The sequence below is a fragment of the Neodothiora populina genome, assembly GCF_041146345.1.
Source record: "Neodothiora populina strain CPC 39397 chromosome Unknown canker_contig_16, whole genome shotgun sequence".
Taxonomy (NCBI): domain Eukaryota; kingdom Fungi; phylum Ascomycota; class Dothideomycetes; order Dothideales; family Dothioraceae; genus Neodothiora; species Neodothiora populina.
In genome coordinates, this window is record NW_027191409.1 from 804,842 (window position 1) to 826,702 (window position 21,861).

A 21,861-nucleotide genomic window follows, 5' to 3' on the forward strand; every position below is an offset into this window, starting at 1 on the left:
TGTTTTAGTGGACCGAGCAAGGGCCTTGTGCGAGGTCTGCACCTTGAGCATTGAACACTGGAAAATCGGCAAGCCTCTGGGCTCTAACTTCCATGTACTCAAAAGATCAAGCAAAAGGGAGTCACACACAATCTTACAATTATAATATTATTTGATTCTACAACAACCCCAAATCTAAGGGTTCATGAAGAATCATAAAAAAAAGTCAAGGAATGTACTCCCTTCTCGGACACCTCCCCCTCATCGCCATCAATTAAGACGACCCATCGAGAGGCAGGCTTCCTAAATCCAGGAGAAAAGTCTGTTCTGGGGACCCACGCCACCCGTAGGTGACTGGCAACAGATGCAGTAGAAGAAGTTTATCAATTTCAATCTCTTGTTTCTACAAGATGCGCGAACATCATGTAGAAGCGAAAAGACCGAGGGAAAGAAAAGCGACTGTCGTGGCAGGGTCCCGGAGTTTTGATCGAAGAAATCAAAGAGGATGGAAAGGAAGACGAAGCTTTTATGTGGTCGCTGGGAGGAGCGTGCACGCAAGTAGTTTGCTCTGTTTGCAGAATGCTGGGTCTGATTATATGTGTCAAGACACGACTTGCATTTTGCTGAGGTGCGGGCGAGAGCGGGCGGAGGCTCGATGAACCCTGGGGGATTTAGTGGCCGGCGATAAGATAGCTGACCTTTGCCTCCATAGAAGTGGTCGGTCGGAGGCGTCCGTACCTCAGGTAGGGAATTGGTTTCTTTTGATCGATACTCTTTGTGTGATTCCTTTTCTGATTTGACATCCTGTCTGTTCCTTATGGGCCAGCATACTCGTTGGAATCATGTTCGGTGGTGCCTGGTTCCAGACGGGGTCGGGTGAAGTAAAGAAGACTGTAGAAATAGAATCAAACACAGAGACCATGCTCGATAAGAACGAGGAGCATGATGATATGCAATACAACGCCTACATTGAGCAGATGAGGGAGACAGAGTATCCGATGCTGAAAGAAACTACATATCTGGATCATGCCGGAACTACGCTTCCCAGCAAGTCGCTCATCGATCGATTTTCTGCCAACATGATGGGCAATCTCTATGGCAATCCGCACTCTGCATCTCAGTCCTCACAGCGGTCCACGGAGTTGGTCGACGACACAAGGCTACGGCTTTTGAAGTTTCTCGGAGCGGATCCGGATGACTTTGATGTCGTTTTCGTAGCCAATGCTACTGCTGGCATTAAGCTTGTAGCGGATGCTCTGAGAGAACATGAAGATGGTTTCTGGTACGGCTACCACAGAGACGCACATACCAGCCTGGTCGGAGCCAGAGAGCTCGCGAGGGAACATGTTTGTTTCGAGAACGACCAGGAAGTCAATGCTTGGCTTGAGAAGGGATCTTCAAGTACGAATGCATCCATTGGACTTTTTGCCTTTCCTGCCCAGTCAAACCTGAACGGCCGAAGGTTGCCATTGGACTGGTGTAGACGAACCAGGCAAAAGGATGGACAGGGGCGTATCTTGCTAACTTTGTTGGACGCGGCCGCTCATGTCTCGACTTCACCTCTGGATCTCTCTAGTGCAGCAGACGCCCCTGATTTTACAGTGTTGAGTCTGTACAAGATATTCGGCTTTCCCGATCTGGGCGCTCTCATCATCCGTAAAGATGCTGGCTGGGCATTGCAGAAACGGAGGTATTTTGGTGGTGGGACTGTGGACATGGTTGTCAGCTTGAAAGAGCAATGGCACGAGAGAAAGTCTGGATCGCTACACGAGCAGCTCGAAGACGGAACTCTACCGATACACAGCATTCTTGCGCTGAGATCTGCTTTTGAAGTTCACAAGGAACTGTATGGTACACTGGAAAAAGTCTCACGACACACGGCCTTTCTCGCCGAAAAGCTCTACGATTCACTTAGATCACTCGAACACGGAAACGATGCACCGGTGTGCACAATATACAAAGCATCAACCTCTGACTACAACGACAGAAAGACACAGGGCCCAGTGTTAGCATTCAACCTCCGCCACAGTAAGGGAGCATGGGTCAGCAACACCGAAGTAGAGAAACTCGCGTTTGTCAAAAGCCTCAATCTCAGGACCGGCAGTCTCTGTAATCCAGGAGGTACAGCGCATTCACTCGGTCTGGCACCGTGGGAGATGAGACAGAACTTCTCTGCTGGCCAGAGATGTGGTTCAGAGAATGATATCATGGGCGGCAAACCAACGGGTATAATCCGAGCCAGTCTCGGAGCAATGAGCACACTGAAAGACGTCCAAGTGCTCGTGGATTTCATAAAGGAATTTTTCGTCGACTCGTCGTGTGAGCGACGACGCTCTGCGCCTTCACCAGAGCTCGTGATTGACGCCACGACTTCACAAATGTACATTGAGAGCATGAGCGTGTATCCCATCAAAAGCTGCGCCGGATGGCAGATCCCACACGACACGCCGTGGGAAGTCAAACCCGAGGGACTAGCGTGGGACCGCGAGTGGTGCATTGTACACCAAAGCACCGGCATGGCATTGAGCCAGAAGAAGTACCCTCGAATGGCCCTCATCCGCCCAAGTCTAGACTTCAAAGCCGGCGTTTTGCGAATCGACACTGTGGCCCACGTGGCCGACGGCAAGCCACGATATATCACAGTGCCACTATCAGCCGACCCACGGGTCTTCGCCACAGACGACCACCGCAAGATCCAACGAACGATAGTGTGCGGCGACAACATCGACGCGCGAGCCTACACGTCATCAGAAACCGCCGAGTTCCTAAGCAGCATCATAGGGGTGTCGTGCCAACTAGCTCGGTTCCCAGCAACACTCCCAGGATGTTCATCCCTACGACACGCAAAAGCGCACCTCGGAGCAAACAACAAACGCCGCACGCCCTCGCCCCTCGACAAGTTGGTGCCAACCCCGCTTACCTTCTCCAACGAATCCCCGATCCTGACAATCTCGCGCTCGAGTCTAAACCGATTAAACGAGCACATCAAGAGCGCAAGCGGCAAGACGGCGTCGCCGGACGTCTTTCGCGCAAACATCATCCTCGCAGAGTCGTTCACCGGTCTGCCCGAGCAGCCGTACGCGGAGGATCACTGGACAGGGATGCGTGTGACCAGCAGCAGCAACAGCAGCAGCACACCACCACCCGAAAGCGAAAGACTAACAGGAAAACAAGAAGGAAAAAGACAAGTCCTGTTCTCCTTTTGGGGCGGCTGCAGACGCTGCCAAATGGTCTGCGTGGACCAGATGACTGGCGAAAAGAATCAAGAGCCGTTTGTTACGCTGGCTAAGACGCGGCGGGTCGCGGGACGGGGCGTGCTGTTTGGGGTTCATACTTGTTTTGTTTCTTCTTCTCTTTCTTCTTCCTCCCTTTCCTCCACTTCTTCTAGTGGGCGGATTGAGGGGGATGGTGAGGACACGTTTCAAGGTGATGGGGACGGGGAAGAGGGAGGGGACGGAAAAAGGAAGAGACGGAGGATCGATGTGGTGGCGAGGATATGTGTCGGGGATGCGGTCGAGACTTTTTGTTGATTCTTCTTCTTCTTCTTCTTCTTCTTCTTCGCTTGAGATATCCATATGTCGACAAGGGCGAGAATACAACATGATATAGTAATCAAAACTCTCACGATACTCGGTATCAGGACGTGACATTATCAAAGGCCTAGCTAGTGAGATGGAGGCGTCCCCCCTCTCTCTTTCTCTTCTATCCTCTCTCCTAGCTTGAAAAGAAAGTCATCAACGAACGCCAACGCCAACCCCAATTCCTTCCCCTAATCCCCCGCAAGAGATGATGATATGGAAACGGACGAAACGAAAGAAAAGAAGAATCAAGGTAATTGACCGACACTCTCCCCAGCCCCACCCTCAGCGTCACCAGCCCCCGAAGCAGCAGACGAGGACGAAAAGCCAACGACAGGACTACACCACCCCCACGAGTCCTCAAGCACGCCCCTCTGCACACCTTGAAGAGTGGTCAGGAGTTTGACGCAGACTGGGCCGGGATGGATTTCTTTTTCTTCTTTGCTTTCGTCTTTTTGGATCTGGGGCTTGAGATAGACGAATCTGTCGCCCGTGCTTTTCGTCGTTATGGACGCTATGGGCACGAGGGCGGCGGCTGTGCCTGCTGCCAGGACTTCGCTGAAGTGGCGGAGGTCGGCGTAGTGGATCTTTTTTTTGTCCCCTTCTGATTTAATTTCTTGGTCTTTTTGTGTTTCTTGGTTTTTGGTCCTTTGTGAGGGGTTTCAGGGGAAAAGGGGGTGGGGTGAGTTTCCGAAAAAAGGGCAGACTTACGGCTCCCTTTTCCACTTTCCAACCAAAACTCAGCGCAAGCTCGCAGACCGAATCGGCGGTGACGCTTTCAAATGACGTTTTTCGAGTCCGGCACGACGAGCGTGACATGCCCCCTCCTTATCATTACCATCAACCGGCACACCGATGAACGCCGGAGTGCTAAAACTCGTCAATCTCGCGCCTCGTCTCACTGTCCAGATGCAGCGTGATCCCGTACTCTTCCTCCCTCGCTTTATCACTGGACCTCATGACTGGCGCATAATTACCGCCTACCTTTGCGCTTCCCACACCTCTGGGCGCGGCGCGGCCAAAGTCTTCTAATATCAACGCGTCGACGGGGTGGATACCATGATAGACGCCTACAGGCAAGACATAGACGAGAAACAAATACTCGTCTGGAGGCGACAGGCCCAATTGCGGCGAGGACCCGATGAGCAAAGGGCGGATGTACATGCTTGCGCCCGTCTCGTGCGGCGGCACGAACGCTGCGTTTCGGCGGACGGCCAGATGCACGCATTCGAGCAACAGAGGGACGGGCACAGGGGCCATGGACAGGGTCGCGGCTGAGTGTTGCATTCGTTTGGCGTTTTTCGAGGGCCGGAAGATGGTTATGCGTTCTGTAGAGGAAGAGGCTGATGGCGGGGTGCGGAAGGCTCTGAGCCCTTCGTAGCATTGCTGCCCGTAGTTTAGTCCTGGGGCCATGCCGTAGAGGCGTAGGTAGGGGTCTTCGGTGAAGATTGGAGTGGACCATTTGCTTGTGGTTTTGGAGTAGGTGCATTCGACGTGGCCGTTTACTTTTTGTTGTGGTACGTTATAGGTTTAGGTGCAAGGATGATCAGGTGTGATTTCATTTTCTTTTTTTTTTGCTTTCTAGAGGGATGGGTCCATGATGACGATAATGAAATTGAAAAATGGCTAGATTTCTTACCTTCACGGACTTTTGAAATCCGATGTCATTCCAATCTACGAGCTGTAGTTAGCACTGTGCTACTGTACCTCTATGCTTGGGGGTCTGTCTGCTCTGTGCGGGGTAAAGAGATGGTTGCACCGGAAGACATGCCAATGGTATTGATAGGAGGTGGTGGAAAATTGCCCGGCATTGTTGTTCGATTCGTCAGTCGATAAACAGGGCAAGTCAACTCTGACAAGATGGGCAAATGGGTGGTATGATAGGTCACTTGCAGCTCTGCAGAGGATCAAAGTCGCCAATGTATGTACATCAGGCAGACTGGGGAGTACCTCAGCTGCTGTAGCGCGGTGGTTGTCCAGTGGTCGCCCAAGTGTGGGGGTCTAATGACCGCAAAACAGCCATGAGGCAAACGTAAGGACGAAAAGATGGGGACTGGGAGAAATAGGTCAACGGACAATATATCGTTTGGTCCAGCAAGAAAAAGAAACACAAGCAAGAAGGGTATCTATCTCAAGCCCCCTGATCGATCCAGATCATTTTATGCCCTCGTGTCCCGTCAAGAACAAAAACAGTAACCCGCGAGACGCCCCTTTCAATGCAGAGGGTTGTCCTCTTGTAGGGCCTCGCTCCCCCGTGATAATGCACTGAGTAATGCCGTCATTCCATGCAATCTCCGCCATCGCGTGACTGAGAGAATCAAGAAGCTCAGCAGCAAGACACATCCTTTCCGACCCTGGCCTCCCAAAACCTCCTCCGGGCAGCTCGAATGAGAATGTCCCTGCCAGACACCGACCTCCTGAAGCCCGAGCGAGCAGACTTGTTGCCCTCACCACTCTTCGTCACTCTGGGCTTCTTGTATCCATAGACTTCCTGCAAGATGACGGACTTGTTCCGCCGCTGCTGACGCTTCCAGTTCCTGCGCGCTTTCCTGTCCAGCCCCGGAGGCGGCTGCGCATCGAATTGTGACCACTCGCTCGACGAGGAAAGCCCCGAGTTGTCATCCTCACTGTTGTTCTCGTCGTCGGACAGTGCTGAAGTATCGAGCTCTGGGATGCGCGTGACGGAAAGCATGTGCTCCTCGTCCGAAGAGTCACTGGTGCGTCGGCGCTTGGGTGATGTGATGTGGATCTGGTCAACCTCGTCGCGATCGCGCTTTGATGCGACAGACGGAGTTCCCTCGAGCGTGTGAGACATGGTGAATGACGAGTCGTCAGTGTCATCGGCGACAGCAGCAGCAGCAGCAGCAGCGGCAGCCAGAGGCGAGTCGTCGTAGCCAGGTGAAGAAGTGGCCACAGAGTCCCAGGTGCGCACCGGCTTGGCAGTCATGAAGATGTCTCTTTCCCTTGCGACGCTCTTGAAGGCAGACTTGAAGACGTCCTTTTGCGCCGTCTGGAAGATGGTCTCTGGTGTTTGCAGAGAAGCCAGGGGGACTTCGGGCGTCGAAGGGGCTGCGTCGTCGTCGCCTTGGTCAAAGGACAGGGTGCGACTCGAGGGCGCCTGAGATTCGTCTGTTGACTTTGCGTCTTCGGGTGCTTCGAGCATGGCCGGATCTATGTTGATGTAACTGTCGTCTTGGTTGCGTGCGTCTTCGGGTGCTTCATGCGGTGACTGAGCGGAGAGATTCGACGTGTTGGATGTGTAAGACGTCGCTCTGGTCAAGGCACTCCTCAGCCCCGAGAGGAAATTCGACATGTTTGATCTCTTTCCTTCTCTTCTGTTTACCCCTTGTCTCTGCTGTCGACTGTCAGTTCTCGTGTCTTGTCTTGCATTTGTTTATCTCCCAAGTTTTGACTCAAAAGTCACCGGCTCGACCCCGCAATCGAGATGCGAGAGTGGATGGAAACGCACGGGGACGAATGCCAAGACGACGGGAAAGCCAAGACTTTCGACCCTCCTAAAACTCCGACTCGCCGACATTCTCGACAATTGCCAAGATTTCGTCCTGCGATAAGATAAGACTTTCTCTGTCGCTCTTGCAAAAGAATTGTTTGGGAGATTTACTTTGCATGTGCCTGCTGTGACTTAACACCACATATACCACAATACACCACAACATCACAATGAGCGCCCCCGAAGCAATGGCCCTCGACTCGGCCGACACCACGACAAAACAGCAGCAGCGCCTACCGATAACCGTAGCAAAACCCATCCCGTACACCTTCGACCTGGGCCACCTGGTCTGCAACGACAGCAACCCGCTGCCGCCGACCACGAGCCTGACCGAGGCAGACATGACGGCCTGTGCGCGCGACTGCGCCCAAGCCCTTCTGAACCAGCTGCTGTCGACCTGTCCCGTCACGCGCGCCGAGGACAGCGTGACCCTGACCCTGCCGCAGCCGCTGACTCTGCTGCCTCGCGAGAAGCCCATCCCCGCAGAGAAGCCCCTGACGAAATGGCAGGAGTTTGCCAAGAAGAAGGGGATCCGGGCCAAGACGCGCGACTCGAATCTCGTCTACGACGAGGACAAGGGCGAGTGGGTGCCCAAGTGGGGATACAAGGGCAAGAACAAGGAGGCGGAGAAGGAGTGGCTGGTCGAGGTCGATGAGAAGAAGGAAAAGGCCAGTGGAGAGCCCGGCGATGCGAGGAAGGAGAAGAGAAACGAGAGGGTGGAGAGGATGAGACGACAGGAGCGCAGAGAGAGGGCCAACGAGAAGAGAGGCACTGCTTCCGGCGGTGTCGGCAAGAAGAGACTCGCCAAAAAGTAGTTCTCCTTCTGTTCTTTTGTCGGTTTGTTTCTTGTTCCGCAATCCGCTTCTTCTTCCTTGGAGTGTGTTGAGACGTCTTTTAACCCAACATCGACACGGCAGGAATGGGCAAGCAGCGACGGCGTCGGCGTTGATTCGTTCAAAAGTGCGGCTTGCTTGAGATCAAGGAAGGGAGGGGAAATGGGACATTGTGCGTGCATGTATGGCCGGCCTGGCCTGGCGTTGATGGATTGTTCCAAATCAGGAAAATTGGCATGAGTTTCTTTATTGCACTTCTTCTTTGCATTATGCATTCTTTGATTCTGGTTGGTCGTAGACGACGTCTCTTCCTTTTCCATGTCCATGGTTTTTACTATCCGGTTCCTCTGGACCTGTGTACCCAATCACACTTCCACCCGGCCGGCCTAACGCCGCAAAGGGAATCTACTGCACAAAAGTCTTGTCATCCCAGCCCCTCTTCTTGACTCCCAACTCGACCGCAGCATTCCCCCAGTCCTCGCCATGGTTATGCATCTTGCTCGGCACAAGCCCCGCGCGCTCGAGTCCCTGCTCCTCGGTCAACAGCGTCAACAGTCCAAAGATGACAGGCACGTCCTTGTCCAGCTGCAGCCTCATGAGCGCATGAGACACGGCATCCGAGATGTACTCGAAGTGCATGGTCGAACCCTTGATCAAGACGCCAATGGCGATGATGGCGTCAAAGGGGCCGGTCGAGGCGGCCTTGGACGAGCCCGAAGAGGACGTGTTGTCGGCCGTGAGGTCGGCGGTGCTGCTGCTGGACGAGAGCAGGTCCGTCGCCGACGACAGGATGTCGGTGCTTGTCGAGGTCGCCTGCGCCTGTGATGTGCTGTACATCTTCTGTACGGCGTACGGCAGTTCGTAGCTTCCCGGTACGGTCTGGAGAACTATGTTCTCGTCTGTTGTGCAAGGCCAATGTCAGTCAGCGCTCCCTTACGAGATACAAGCAATACTAGAGAAATTCAAACCTTTGACGCCGGCAGCCTTGAGCTTCGCCAGCGCTCCGTCGAGCAAGGCATCGATGATCTTGGTGTTCCACCTCGCGTGAACAATTCCGATGCGGAGTTTCGAGCCTACGACATAGAGTTAGCCCTTCTGTTCTTCGCCCTTCCTCCCTCGATTCCCTCGACAAGCACCACTCTCCAACAAGCAACGCATGATTGCTAAGCAAAAGCCTCACATACCATCATAGCTCTTCGCAGCACCGATTCCCTTGATAGGCGACATGTTTTTCTTTTCTCTCGGCTCAATTCTTCGGATAACAGATATCAATGCTGTGTATGCGAAAAAAAGTATAGAAAGTTGAAGTACAAGGTAACTAACGGAGCTTGCCTCGCCTGTGTCTAAAGTAAGGTATGACTGCAGCCCAGCCAGCCTCCAAGCCTCTCCGCCAGAAACAGTTCAGGGTCTGCGGTGCGGGGGAGGCCTTTTCTGGCGCTGTTGTTGCTGTTGCTGGTGCTGTTGCTGGTGGGGTGCTTTGTTGCTAATCACTTGCGTGGGGCTCGGCGGCGACTGCATGGTATTTAATTCTCAAGCATGGGTCTGAGATGGCTACCTTTTTGACTACCTTATTCGGGTGAGGTAGATTACGTTAGACGAGGGACAGTCGATTCCCACGGAGCGCACTACAGAATAGTAAGAACCAAAAGAAAAGCCGATCAGGTGAACAGACGAGTGACAAGAAAAAACACACTTTCAATAAATATTATTAGTAGGTAGACCTCAGGTAACTATACAAGGATATCTCGAGAAACAAAACAAAAATCCAGAAAACGTCAGCCAGGAAGACAAAAAGCCGAAACCCTGCAGGGTATTTATTACTTTCCTCTACGCCGTTAATCCATCCAATCGTAAAGATTTGACATTACACAAAAGTAACCGATCATCGACAATTTCCTTCACTTGCGGCAACTCCAACACGCGTGGCCTGAGATGTATGAAAAGACCACAGAAGCTCACTGCTGAGCTTTCGATCCAGGCTCCGAGTTGCCGTGCGGACTAATCATGTCTTTTGCCGACTGCTCAGGATCGTGCCCATGGGTATGAGTCGGCTCGCCTTTCTCTGTCGCTCGACCGCGATCACTCGCCCCTGGCCCGGCCTGTGAGCTGGCGCCAGCAGCCGCGTCGTCGTCTTCGTCGTCACTGAACGGTCTCGACGGACCGCGGCCGACGTTCGCCTTCCAGTGCTCGTATCGACTCTTGCCCCTGAGCTGAGCATCATGGCCGAGTTGACCCAGCGTGCCGCGCTCCTCGAACGTGCGTCGTCGCTCGACGGAGTCCAGGTCGCTTTCGTCGGACGAGGAGATGGACGACGAGCGTGACCCTTGCGCGTACACAATCTTGTCGCCTTCTTTCTGCTTGCGGTCGCGCTGTTCCTTCTTCATCTTGGTCATGCGCTCCTCGTCGGCTTGGCAGTCGAGAGTCTGGATGTGCAGACCCGGCAGGTTGTGGCTCAGAAACTTCTTGAGGATCGGTAGCATCTTCGCGTTCGGTCGGTATGTTCCCGAGTCGTTGTCGATGACGAGTTCGTAGTATGCTGGGTCCTTGGGCGGGTCGTCATCTGGCGGACCGTCGCCGATGTCCTCTGGAGGATGTGTTTCGTTTTCCGCGTGATCAGGGGGGTGAACTTGCGAAGTGGATTCGACAGGCTCTGGAGGCGGGGGACGGTTGGCGTGCTTCAGTCGGCGGATGAAGAATTCACCACTGAAAGCAATGTAAATGCTCACGTCGCTGTGCATAGTGTGCTTGCTCAACATGTCAATGCCGAACTCCTTGCCTGTTTCTGTGAAGCGGAACAGCGAGTCCAATGTCAAGACATAAGTGAAGATACGCCCACCCTCATCGTAGTGCACCAGATCCAGAAACGCGCGCGTCAGGTCTTCGCATGGTCCTTGCGGAAAGTGACCCCACACGGTGCTGCGGTCGAAGTTATAGACACGAGCGTGTTGGTGGTGTAAAGCCTTGGACAGAAGGAAGCCGCCGATTCCTTTGCCGGTGAACATGGACTTGACGAACGGCTTGAACTCGACGTAGCGATGATAGAGCTCCGCCGGTATCGGCCCTTGCAGCTGCATCTGGTTTGCCTGGAAGTTGTATCGCTGCGCTTTCCTCTTGGATTTCTCCGCGTCAGTCTCACCTGCGTGGTCGTTAGGTGACTCGTCTGGCTCTTTGCGGTTGGCGATGCGACCGAGCATGGGCGAGTAGTGACGAATCCACCAGCAAGGGCCGATGGTGTAAGCTCTGGCACCGGCATTTCCTTCTGTCCTGCCGAGCACTTCGATACTAATGTACAAATCTCCGTTCATGTGCTTTGCTTTGCTGACACACGCGGCACAGGCCCGGATCATGTACGCTCGCTTAGAGCCCGATCTTTTCATGATCTTGTACGGCTGGTTCTTGATGCCCGGCCAGTTCTCGTCGATGTTGTGAATGTTGACGTGGACGTTACCCAGTCTGTCATCGTGGTCGGCGGGATCTTCGTCGTACACGCGCGCTTTCAGCTTGAAGCCCGACGCCGGCACGTTTGCGACGATCCACTCAAACTCCCATACCGGATCGGTGTTGCGACGAATCGTCGGCGTGCGCATTCGCAGGAACGGATCTTCCTTGTGCCGCGGCGGATACGCAGTGTTCAGTTGAGCCAGGACGAAAGGATCAGAGGAAAGCGTGTTGATGTCGGCCATGGGCAGATTCGTGGCGCGGTGGAATGTGATTTTGATGGTATATCCCGGTTCTGCAGGGGGTACAGGCGTACCATCCCATCCACCAGGCGGTTGCTTTTCTTCTTGCCCCTTGTCTTCTTCTTTCTCTGGACTATGGTCCTTTTCACTTTTTTCCTGAGTATCGCTTGTATCTTGCGCAGATTCGGCAGTGTCTCGGCCATGTTCAGGCGCATTGCCATTGGTACCGGGACGATCGCCCTGTTCTTGCGACATGATCGCGCCCCCATTAGCGACACCATTGGTCTGCTCTGATTTTTCATTCATTTTCGCACTCGCGAAATGTGCAGCATGCACACTGATCTACTGGGGGGTAATTTTCTTTTTGGATGGACTGAATACCCGGCAAACATGCGGGGAGAGAGAGCAGCTCTGTCGATCCACTTAACGTAAAAGAACAAGGGTCTGGCCAAGCAGCACACCAAGCACGAGCGTGTGGAAGATGGGTTCAGATAGGGCAGCAGTGATCCGAAGTCAAGAAATAATAATTATTGGTATATCTCTCGTCTTGCAGGGACCACACTTCAACAATCCAGGCACAGATTAGGTATGGGAGAGAGAGAAAAAGGGTAAGATTGCATATAGCGCGCGTCAAAAAAGAAGACTCTGGGAGTAGGCAAGGTAAGGGTAGGTTGGGAAGAGGATAAAGAGGGAGGAGGGGTTCGTGCAGATGACATTATTTGCTCCCTCTCACCCTCCCCCCATGCACCACCCAACCCACTCTCTGCCGGCCGCCCGGTCGGCCATGGTTGATTGCAGATGATGTTACGCAACAAAACGAGGCTGGTGCTTTTTTCCCTTTGCTTTGCACATCACCAGAACAGAAAATAGACGCCCCCCAGCCATCAGCCACGAAAAGCACAGCCAGCCAGCAAGCAAGCTAGCTTAGGCTCCAGCACATGCATACCGCAACACGAACATAGCGAACTCACTCAGGGCATTGCACTCCTACGCCAAAGGACCGTTTCGCAATGGCCCCTTTGACTTTGCACTTTAGTTTTACCCTGGGCTCTGTGCCAAGTTTCCAAGCCCAGCCCTAAAGCTTAGTTATGCGCTCTGAGGTCATCAGCCGCCTTTCCCTCTGCGATTGCACGCACCCCCCCGTTGACGGAAGATCTATCGTCAAGTTTTTGCGTACTTCCGTCCCGGCACGGAACTGCTACTACTGCTAATACTCTTAGACTTGTTACAGCACTTGTATATATAGCGAGACCTCGTCTACGCGGATCTCGGCGCGAAGAGGTCGATCTCTGCCAAGGCACGGTGGATGTACCGTATTGTAAGCAGGATCACAGCGACATTGCTGCTGCACATGGGTAAATCGGATCTTGAATGTCTTTCGCAAGCTGCAGCAAGCAAGCACGCAAGCAAGGCACTGATGATTATTAAACGGCCGGCGAGCCGGCAGGGCAAGTGAGTGGATCACGAGTCCGTCGGCTGCGAGAGGAATCTGTTGCGAAAACGATGCGCTATGCCGACATGCTAAGTATGCATATCGCGTGTTTCCCATATCCTGATTAGACTGCTTTACCCTCTTGGTTTGGAAAAAAAAAACTCCGAGCTGTGGCTTGCACCACCGCACCGCACCGCACTTCTCCCCATGACTCTTTCGAGCTATTGCAACTTCGAATAATACGCGTCTCCACTATCCGTTCGGTTGTCCGAGTCAGTTATTCATATTTTGTGATAATGAGACCGCAGAAGCACAGTGCAAAGTACGTAAAGTAAGTTGTAGCTAGCTAGGTAGATAGGCGAAGATAAATCTTCATTCTCTGCGAAATGAGATCATATACACTAGCTTGCCCTTGTCAATCGCTTTTGGATGAATCGTATAGGTAGTAACACTGTTTGATGGAAAAGTCTCGAGATCCGCAAGTCCTTTGTACTGTACAGAGTTTGTGAACATGACTTGCTACCCACAAGTTTCTGGACTAAGAGTACAATCTCATGCGTGTCATACGAGCCAGGAGTCGACTTTGGAGCTTCCTTTTGAACCTTGAAATGGTGAGCTCAATTACGAACTTTGGTAGTGGGTTTCGGGGAAAAAAAAGATAATTAAGGTGGACGCGTATAGTGGCTTGAATGGTGATGATATTGTGATTTGATGAAATCGGATTCATAGTAATTTAATCTAAGGTGATATGACCAAGTTCCACGACGCTTCCGAGGAAACGGTAACCAAATTGTACAGCATACATCCATGCGGCCTTGTCGCACAATTGAAAATATAACGAGCCAGTATATGATAAATCGAGTGTACTGTAATCACATGCTAAGTCTTGAGTCTACCTTTTGATAATATAGTTATTATGGTACATGAGAACGTCTAAAAACAATGATGACCTTAAACAAATTTTCTCTGTCCTGCACGCACTACCTGACTCACTCCTGCTCCTTCAAACTATGGAGGATCAACCGCTTGTAACCCTCAACTGCCTCCTCCAATTCTCCCACAGTGATTGCCTCATGATCCGAGTGAGCGACCAGAATACTACCAGGACCGTAGAGATATCTCTTCTGGCCCTCGACAGTCTGCTCAAAGTTTGGGATGTCCGTGCCGTAGTTGACTGTGAAAGTCTCGAACCCTTCGACATCATGGTCAATGTCGACGGGCGCATATCCAGCGCTAGCCCATTGGAATTCAATGACCTCGTCGTCATCTCGTGATTGATACTCCTTGACTGCAGCGGTGATCGCTTTCGTGATGTTCGCCTTGATGCCCTCGGGAGTGCCAGCAGCGATGCGCACAGCGATCTTGGCCGATGCGGTTTCAGCCACCACGTTGGCAGCCACTCCACCGTCTATCCTGCCCAGATTGATGGTCGTCTGGCCGTACTTGTCGCTAGTTGGGAGTTTAGCCCCGACGTCCATGAGAGCGCTCAATGCCTTGACCATGATCTCGTTGGCGGAACGACCCAGCCACGGGTAACCACTATGGGAAGCTTTGCCCTTAGCAACGATTGTGAAGCCTAGCATGCCCTTGTGTCCTGCAGCAAGCTTGCCTTCGGTCGGCTCGCCGAAGATGATTGTGTCTGGTGTGAGCTTGAGGCTGTTCGCCGCCCTCATGCCGTCGCCGCTCACTTCCTCACCCACAACGTAGAGAAGATTGACATCGTCAGCATCCACGTGGCCATCAGATATCAGCTTCGTTGTCGCAATGATCTGCGCAGCGACTGACGCCTTCGCGTCCACGGATCCTCGGCCCGTGATGACGGTATCTGTGTCATTGCTGTGCACGCCATAAGGATAGAATGGAGGAACGGTGTCAATGTGCGAAGTGATCAATGTCCTTGCGTTGCGATTCTTTCCAGGCCATGCTAAAACATTGTAGCGATCAGTGTCCTCGAGTTGCTGTAATTCAGTACTGTAGCCCTTTGCCTCCAGCGTTGAAGCCAGCCACTTTGATATGTTGTATTCGGTGTAAGACACCGACGGAATTGACACAAGACTTTTGTGCAGATCGATCAGGTCAAACGGCTGCGCTTCGCTCGGCCGAATAGAGTGCTTATTTGATGATGGCAATGATGCATCAAAGATAGGAAGGATATCTAGAGGGCGCTGGGGATCCAAGGAAGGAGCTGCGGCGGACAGTGTCGCCAGCCACGCCAGGCAAGCCACATTGACGGAGCGCATAATTGGCCAGGTATCACGAGCACTCGATATTGCAGTGTACAACTTTGTAAGCACAGGAATTGACGCAGTGGAAATAGAATGAAGTCAAGAGCACAATAAAGCATGGTATGAATGTGACTAGCACAATTGTGGGAGAAGTGTGGAGTCGTCCAAATGAGGAAGGAAGTCGGCCAGCTAGCGGCGACGCTGCTACGACAGTACAGTACAATTCTGTAAGAGTCAGATAATCGCAAATGGTCACCAGCACAATACGTATATGGACGGTATAGTAGATCTCGCAGAGTCGTTCTGATCCGAGGCTTGCACGAACACATGACAACACCCACACTTGCAAATTTCTGTCTTCGCAATGCTAAAAGTACACCGGCCAGTTCGATGAATGAACATTTTCGCATGTATAGATTATAACATGCTGCAAAGGACGTGGCATCCAACCCTCGCAACACAACCCTATGAGGAGACCTTATTAGCGAGGTCCTTGGCCTCAGCCTTGGCCTTGCCGGCAAGGTCCACAGCCTGTGACTTTGCTTGAGCGGCGAGATCGCTAGCCTTGTCGGCGATACCTGCTCCCTCGGCCTTTGCCTTTGCGGCCAGAGAGGCCTCCCGACCGCCGAACTTCCAGTAGTTCAGGTATCTGTATCCTTGCACACTTTGCGCGGTGAAGTTGACGAGATGGCAGCCGAAGAGGAGGTAGTTTGGTGGGGAGACGGCGAATGCGTAACGCATGAAGGTGGCTGAGTATGCAACAAGGGCACCGGTCATAGGTCCAGAAACACTGTAGTTGAGTTTTATGTCAGCACTGCCGAGTCTCTCGATAGTCATTGAATGATGCGCAGCGAGCTTCGTGACATGTCTTCGCAGGGCGAGATCGGGTGTTGGGGGAGGAGGGGTGGACTGATGCGCACATCTCGGGGTCTTTTTGCGTGTCCATGACAGCGGCCAGAGGGATACCAAAGTTGGAGGCAGGACCCCAGAAGTCTGCGAGGTAACCATGATGGTCAGTATGTGTTTTGCCGACAAGCGCATCTTGCTCTTTTTCTCTTGTTTGCGCGCACTGCAGGAACGCACCCAGCCGGACTCGCGGCAGTGCGGAGAATGGTAACGGTGGTGGTGGGACTCACGGGTCGAACAGATGTAATCCGTGTAAGGGTTTGACCTGATTTTGGCATTGAGGGCTTTGATTGCGGCGGCCATCTTGACTGGATTGAGCGGGATAAATATGTCAAGCGAGCGAAATGTGGTATGAGAATGAAGCGACGATAGAATGGTCAGCTTTCGGCGTTGAAGGGTCAGCAACCAGAACCAGAACCAAACTCCGACTTGCGGATGCTCGAGCGCTGACGGGCTTCGGACCGGAAAGCGGAGATAATTCTTGATAATAATCCTACAGCATCACGTGTGTCGTATAACAGATGTATAAACTAAATCATCATTTGGAACAATTGTTTTAATTCTGTCATGCGCCGACAAGGAGCTTTTGAAAGTATATTCATACACCCTGCGCCCTTTTTTGGTGGTTATGAAGGTGCGATAGCAGATTGATCCATCCATAACATCACTTCTAATCTCGACCCCCTTGTAACGCCTGCGACCCAGGTCGCGTGTGCAGACTGTGACGTGAACCTTTTTGAAAACCAGTCAATCACCGTCACCGCTTTTCGGGCCAACTACACGCAGGTGTGGCGGCTTGCAGACAAGAATTTTCAGGAAACTTTCTTATTGTGTCAGAAAACCTGCAGCTTCAAACTCGTAGACGCTTGAGGTGCTCGTCCGCAACTATCTCAACGGAACCCAGGTGGTGGGCCACCAAAGCCCCTGCCAGCGCCTGGTGGAGGTTGGAAGCCAGCTAGATTGTCAAGTCAGTATTCTGCTTGTATGTTGCCATGTAGGATCACTTACGAGGAGCACCGCCTGGTGGTGCGCCAAAACCGGGAGGGGCTCCAAAGCCAGCTACATGGAAAGTCAGTCGAGTGTCACACCCAGTACATTCTATCGTGAGACTTACGAGGAGCACCTCTGCCAGGCGCAAATCCAGGAGGAGCGGCACCCGGGAATCCACCAGGTGGAGGAGGGAAGCCGAATCCAGGAGCGCCTACACCTGCTGCAGGGCCGGTGAGACCGGTGGGGAGGCCTCTGCCTGCTGGACGACTGATACCAGGACCAGCACTGATTGATGGCGGTGCAGCACCACCGACACCAGAATCCTTGCCCAAGCGCGCCGAAGGGTCTGCGGGAGGGGGTCCTTCTACCGTACTCGCCACGACATGTGCTCCGCGGATGATGGTAAGACCCAGGGTGCGCTTCTCTTCCGTCTCGACAAAGGCAGGCTCGGCGGCTCCTGGTGCAGCTGATTTCGTGGGCTTGCGCTTGACGCGGCGGAACTCTTCTGTATCGGCGAGGACGAGGTTCATGTGCTAGACTGTGATCAATAAAGGAGCCGACCCGTTGGAAGCGCGAAGCTGCCCACCTTGTCAAAAGCAAGCATCTGTCCGGCCATCTGTCTACCGTCGACCATGGTGATGCGAAGGCGATAGTTGATCTGAATGATTCATGTTAGACTTGTGCGCGCGGTGCAACAAGAGGAAGTTGAGCCTCACCAAGCCTTGCTAGATACGAAAACCAGTTAGCTGTCTCCGGTCAATTCACCATACTTGGACCTTGCGATCTGAGCCTGCTGCGAGTGAGGGAGCTTACCATCTTTCCCTGCTTGTTTGCCGCCATCTTGACTGGCTGATGCGCACTGGCGCAGTGCTAGGAGAGAGTGGGAGAGGAGGTGCGAGCGTGGGATCCAGAATCTATGGGAGGCGAAAGTTGTTGAACAAGGCGATGCTTGTTGCAGCAGCAGTGGTGTATGATTTCTGGTGACGCTGTAGGGTATAAGCTATGGCAGGACGATAATGCGACACGCGCATTGATGTTCTTTGACGGCGTAACACCAGAACTCAAGCACTTGCACTTGCACTTGCAGCAGAGCTGATGCCAAGAATCAGCATCAGCCAGACAGACGCTCGAGAGACCGGAGACCGGACACCTGACCTGAGAGGCCTGAAGGTGCAGAAGAATTGCTTGGCAGTCCCCGGGCTCTTCTTCGGCAAAGCCCGAGACGCACAATCCTCGATTCAAACATTTCGCTGCCTCTGTCTGCCATTTGATCTTCTTTCGCACCCAGCGACTTCGACCACCCACCCCGTCAATTTTCATCGCCAAATACCGTCCAAATGGTGAGACTCACTGCCTCGTATCTATCGCACGCACAGCAAGAGGAGGATGGAATAGATGGAAGTTCTATTCACGTTTGCGGCCAAGGCAGAAGAGACCCAACCCGGGCGTGATAGATGCTTGCATCTTGGATCACACACGGCATTCGCAAGAATGTTTTGAAATACACGCACAGAACACTCGATGCGCTCATGCGCTCTCGCAGCCATGGTGCCATCGAGTGCAGGTGAAGAATTGCTTGCTGATGCAGAAACCACAGGCTTCCACCACCGAGACCGGCAAGGACAAGTCCGCCAACCCCATGCGTGAGCTGCGCATCCAGAAGCTCGTCCTCAACATCTCCGTTGGCGAGTCTGGTGACAGACTTACCCGTGCCGCCAAGGTGCTCGAGCAGCTTTCCGGTCAGACCCCCGTCTACTCCAAGGCCCGTTACACCGTCCGTACCTTCGGTATCCGTCGTAACGAGAAGATCGCTGTCCACGTCACCGTCCGTGGCCCCAAGGCCGAGGAGATCCTCGAGCGTGGCCTCAAGGTCAAGGAGTACGAGCTCCGCCGCCGTAACTTCTCCAAGACCGGCAACTTCGGTTTCGGTATCTCCGAGCACATCGATCTTGGTATCAAGTACGACCCTGCAATCGGTATCTACGGAATGGACTTCTACATCTGCATGTGCGTGTCATCTTTTCTTCCTCAGCATTTCCCTTGGAGGTCATGTACTGACCTGTAACTGTTCAGGACCCGTCCCGGTGAGCGTGTTGCCCGCCGTCGTCGCGCCCAGGCCAAGGTCGGTGCTTCTCACCGCATCAACAACCTCGAGACCATCAAGTGGTACAAGAACCGCTTCGAGGGAATTGTCCGATAAACGGATCGCTCTTGGTTCGAGGCAGATGGTAAAAATGAGGTGCACGAGCTGGGAGATATAGCCAAAGGACATGATTGCCTTTTCTTTCTGCGAGTCAAAAAACTGGTGTTGGCGTCGGGATGGGAATTGCAAGTGTATCTGCCCATATACACAAAACACGAAAACAGCGCAAAGCTTTTTCAAAACGGCCTATCGGAGCTTTTTAGTTCTCCTGAATGAACAAGATCATGACGATGGAGGCGTCACACGAATGACAAGCCGCATAACCATCGATCGCTGTTCTTCATTTGCATTTTTGTTTTTTTTGGGTTTCAAGTGAATGCTCGTCGAGACTCTCTTCGTCCACGTAAACTCTGAGGTGAGTCGGAACCGCTGTGCAAGTGGCATCACACATTCCACGTATATGTCTCGTGACCACCGAGGTTGTACATGATCCTGAAGTTCAAAGATTTGCGATTTCTTCATCAGAGGCTCGATCTTGGCGGCTTAGATGGGCATGCCGTCTGCTGTTCATGACCAATGCTACCAAGTCTTGCATTCATCTCCCAGTAAATAGGTCCCGACGTCAGGTCGTTCTTGGAGCGAGCAGACATGTGGCATTACACGATGAAAGTGGACTTGTTCTTCTCGATGGTATCACTTCTCATGCTGCATGGCATCGTTAGAAAACGGATTCGGTTCTATATTCAAGAAGTTCTGATCTATATGTCTGACGTGCAAGTATTTTGTCTACATTCACCTCAAGACATGTGCACAGATACAGACCAACAAGTACACGTATTGCGGGGTGGCGAGCTTGGGTTCGTTTAGTCCCCAGAGTACTTTGTACCACCGCCATCTAATATTATCAAGAACACCCCATTCTCCGGACTCGAAGCCTATCTCTATGCTGCGGTATAGGGGGTTACATCGCCCTATCTGCAGCCGACCTTGGCCGATGTCTCCAACAGTGTTGAGTAGGCATGACTCAGAGTAGAGTTCAAATCAAGTATTATCTTCTTCTCAAGTGATCAGACCAATATCTAAACATTCCTCATCATCCACTATAAAACTACACGTGTGACTTTCGTATTGATAGTCAACAAGAACTCGACAAAAGCCGTATCATTATCATCCTAGCAGTGATTGAAACAAGCATGGCGGAATCCAAAAGCTCAGTCCTCATCGTAGGCGCCGGCGTCCTCGGCGCAAGCACAGCATATCATCTCATAACCACCTCCCCCACTCTTGACATCACAGTGCTAGACCGCACTCCCTTCCCCCCAGCACCAGCAGCAAGTACCGACATCAACAAGATTGTCCGCGCAGACTATTCCTCTCCCTTCTACGCGGACCTGGCCTACGAAGCCATCGAAGCCTGGCGGACATGGCCTGAACTGCGTGATCTCTACCATCAGACAGGCTGGCTGCTGCTAAGTGAACAAGGCAACGAGACGGCCGAGCGCAACAGGAAAGTCTTCCGTGACAGGGGCCATGATCCCACTTCAGACGTGACGCTTTCGGAAATAGAATCCGACCCGCGATGGAGCAGTCTGCTCTCAGGAGCAGATCTGAAGGGCTTCAAAGACGCGTACTGGAACCCCGAAGCAGGCTGGTGTGAAGCGTCCGCAGCCACGGCGGCGATGATGCAGGCGGCAGTGAACAAGGGAGTCAAGTACGTCTGCGGCGACGTGTCCTCTCTCCTCATCGACCCGGACAACAAAGCCGGTGGTCTGCGCGGCATAAAGACCAGCTCAGGCGCTATCCACCACGCCGACAAAATCGTCCTCGCCACAGGCGCATGGACAAGCTCCCTGATGAGCCCCCTAGAAGACCAACTATCCGTCCCACCCGACGCCCGCACCGAAACCCAAGTGACGGCCGCCGCAGTCTGCGTAACGCACTACAAACTCACCCCTCCAGAAATGTCGGGCCTATCCACCTCCAAAATGCCCGTGATCGTGTACGGCGAGAACGGCGAAGCCATCCCCCCGCCCAGCGAAAACCAGCTTCTGAAATTCACAAACTCGCGCTCAGTGAAAAACACCATCACGACGTCCTCAGGCGCGATCATCACCGCTCCGCCATCCGCAGAATACGCCGACCAGGAAGTCGTGCCGAAGAAGCTGCAGCGCGACTGTCTGGACCGCATTGCGGGGCGCGTGATGCCGCTTTTCACCGCGCATAAGGAACCGGCGTTTTTTCGCCTGTGCTGGGACTCGTTCACGCCGTCGCAGGATTGGTTGCTCTGCGCGCATCCGGATCCGAGACTGCGGAATCTGTTCTTTGCTGTTGGGGGCAGCTTTCATACGTATAAGTTCTTGCCTACTGTGGGCAAGTATATGTGTAAGGTGCTGAGTGGCGAGGGGAACGGAGAGGTCATGGATAAGGCTTGGGGGTGGAAGAAGAGTGGGTCGGCGGGGAGGGGAGCGCATGAGGCTACGGTGCCGACGAGGGAGTTGAGCGAGTTTGACGATTAGAGGTATTGAGTCGTAGAGCTCCCACTGTGAGAAAACTCACTTCCATTAAAAACAGATTACAAGTTGTC

At 52.9% G+C, this 21,861-nt stretch overlaps 11 protein-coding genes across 14 annotated transcripts; 4 read left to right on the forward strand and 7 right to left on the reverse strand.

Moving 5' to 3' along the window:
• Positions 1-821: 821 nt before the first annotated feature.
• AAFC00_003610 (uncharacterized protein) lies at positions 822-3,509 on the forward strand (the record flags this gene model as incomplete). Of its 2 annotated transcripts, none has more annotated exons than XM_069347750.1 (1): positions 822-3,509. In XM_069347750.1, one exon carries the CDS (start codon positions 822-824, stop codon positions 3,507-3,509), a length of 2,688 nt encoding a protein of 895 aa, XP_069200922.1. The 2 variants fall into 2 exon arrangements, with proteins under 2 accessions (XP_069200922.1, XP_069200923.1); XM_069343109.1 differs by having other exon boundaries at positions 900-3,509.
• Positions 3,510-3,805: 296 nt separating this feature from the next.
• Positions 3,806-4,376, reverse strand: AAFC00_003611 (uncharacterized protein; the record flags this gene model as incomplete). Its single annotated transcript, XM_069348099.1, has 2 exons — positions 3,806-4,144; positions 4,269-4,376. 2 exons carry the CDS (start codon positions 4,374-4,376, stop codon positions 3,806-3,808), a joined length of 447 nt encoding a protein of 148 aa, XP_069200924.1.
• A 1,507-nt stretch (positions 4,377-5,883) lies between these two features.
• AAFC00_003612 (uncharacterized protein) lies at positions 5,884-6,870 on the reverse strand (the record flags this gene model as incomplete). Of its 2 annotated transcripts, none has more annotated exons than XM_069343110.1 (1): positions 5,884-6,870. In XM_069343110.1, the coding sequence occupies one exon, from the start codon at positions 6,868-6,870 to the stop codon at positions 5,884-5,886; it is 987 nt and encodes a 328-aa protein (XP_069200926.1). The 2 variants fall into 2 exon arrangements, with proteins under 2 accessions (XP_069200926.1, XP_069200925.1); XM_069343111.1 differs by having other exon boundaries at positions 5,884-6,372.
• A 368-nt stretch (positions 6,871-7,238) lies between these two features.
• Positions 7,239-7,883, forward strand: AAFC00_003613 (uncharacterized protein; the record flags this gene model as incomplete). Its single annotated transcript, XM_069343112.1, has 1 exon — positions 7,239-7,883. One exon carries the CDS (start codon positions 7,239-7,241, stop codon positions 7,881-7,883), a length of 645 nt encoding a protein of 214 aa, XP_069200927.1.
• Positions 7,884-8,306: 423 nt separating this feature from the next.
• AAFC00_003614 (uncharacterized protein) lies at positions 8,307-9,128 on the reverse strand (the record flags this gene model as incomplete). Its single annotated transcript, XM_069343113.1, has 3 exons — positions 8,307-8,800; positions 8,870-8,974; positions 9,086-9,128. 3 exons carry the CDS (start codon positions 9,126-9,128, stop codon positions 8,307-8,309), a joined length of 642 nt encoding a protein of 213 aa, XP_069200928.1.
• A 728-nt stretch (positions 9,129-9,856) lies between these two features.
• AAFC00_003615 (uncharacterized protein) lies at positions 9,857-11,887 on the reverse strand (the record flags this gene model as incomplete). The annotated part of the gene is made up of 1 exon (XM_069343114.1): positions 9,857-11,887. One exon carries the CDS (start codon positions 11,885-11,887, stop codon positions 9,857-9,859), a length of 2,031 nt encoding a protein of 676 aa, XP_069200929.1.
• A 2,115-nt stretch (positions 11,888-14,002) lies between these two features.
• AAFC00_003616 (uncharacterized protein) lies at positions 14,003-15,253 on the reverse strand (the record flags this gene model as incomplete). Its single annotated transcript, XM_069343115.1, has 1 exon — positions 14,003-15,253. One exon carries the CDS (start codon positions 15,251-15,253, stop codon positions 14,003-14,005), a length of 1,251 nt encoding a protein of 416 aa, XP_069200930.1.
• Positions 15,254-15,703: 450 nt separating this feature from the next.
• On the reverse strand, positions 15,704-16,447 carry AAFC00_003617 (uncharacterized protein; the record flags this gene model as incomplete). The annotated part of the gene is made up of 3 exons (XM_069343116.1): positions 15,704-16,028; positions 16,159-16,231; positions 16,375-16,447. The coding sequence occupies 3 exons, from the start codon at positions 16,445-16,447 to the stop codon at positions 15,704-15,706; spliced, it is 471 nt and encodes a 156-aa protein (XP_069200931.1).
• A 587-nt stretch (positions 16,448-17,034) lies between these two features.
• On the reverse strand, positions 17,035-17,974 carry AAFC00_003618 (uncharacterized protein; the record flags this gene model as incomplete). Of its 2 annotated transcripts, XM_069343118.1 has the most annotated exons (6): positions 17,035-17,099; positions 17,153-17,203; positions 17,259-17,667; positions 17,721-17,792; positions 17,851-17,859; positions 17,948-17,974. In XM_069343118.1, the coding sequence occupies 6 exons, from the start codon at positions 17,972-17,974 to the stop codon at positions 17,035-17,037; spliced, it is 633 nt and encodes a 210-aa protein (XP_069200932.1). The 2 variants fall into 2 exon arrangements, with proteins under 2 accessions (XP_069200932.1, XP_069200933.1); XM_069343117.1 differs by lacking the exon at positions 17,851-17,859.
• A 497-nt stretch (positions 17,975-18,471) lies between these two features.
• Positions 18,472-19,334, forward strand: AAFC00_003619 (60S ribosomal protein uL5; the record flags this gene model as incomplete). The annotated part of the gene is made up of 3 exons (XM_069343119.1): positions 18,472-18,474; positions 18,732-19,141; positions 19,208-19,334. The coding sequence occupies 3 exons, from the start codon at positions 18,472-18,474 to the stop codon at positions 19,332-19,334; spliced, it is 540 nt and encodes a 179-aa protein (XP_069200934.1).
• A 1,136-nt stretch (positions 19,335-20,470) lies between these two features.
• Positions 20,471-21,793, forward strand: AAFC00_003620 (uncharacterized protein; the record flags this gene model as incomplete). The annotated part of the gene is made up of 1 exon (XM_069343120.1): positions 20,471-21,793. The coding sequence occupies one exon, from the start codon at positions 20,471-20,473 to the stop codon at positions 21,791-21,793; it is 1,323 nt and encodes a 440-aa protein (XP_069200935.1).
• Between the last annotated feature and the right edge of the window lie 68 nt (positions 21,794-21,861).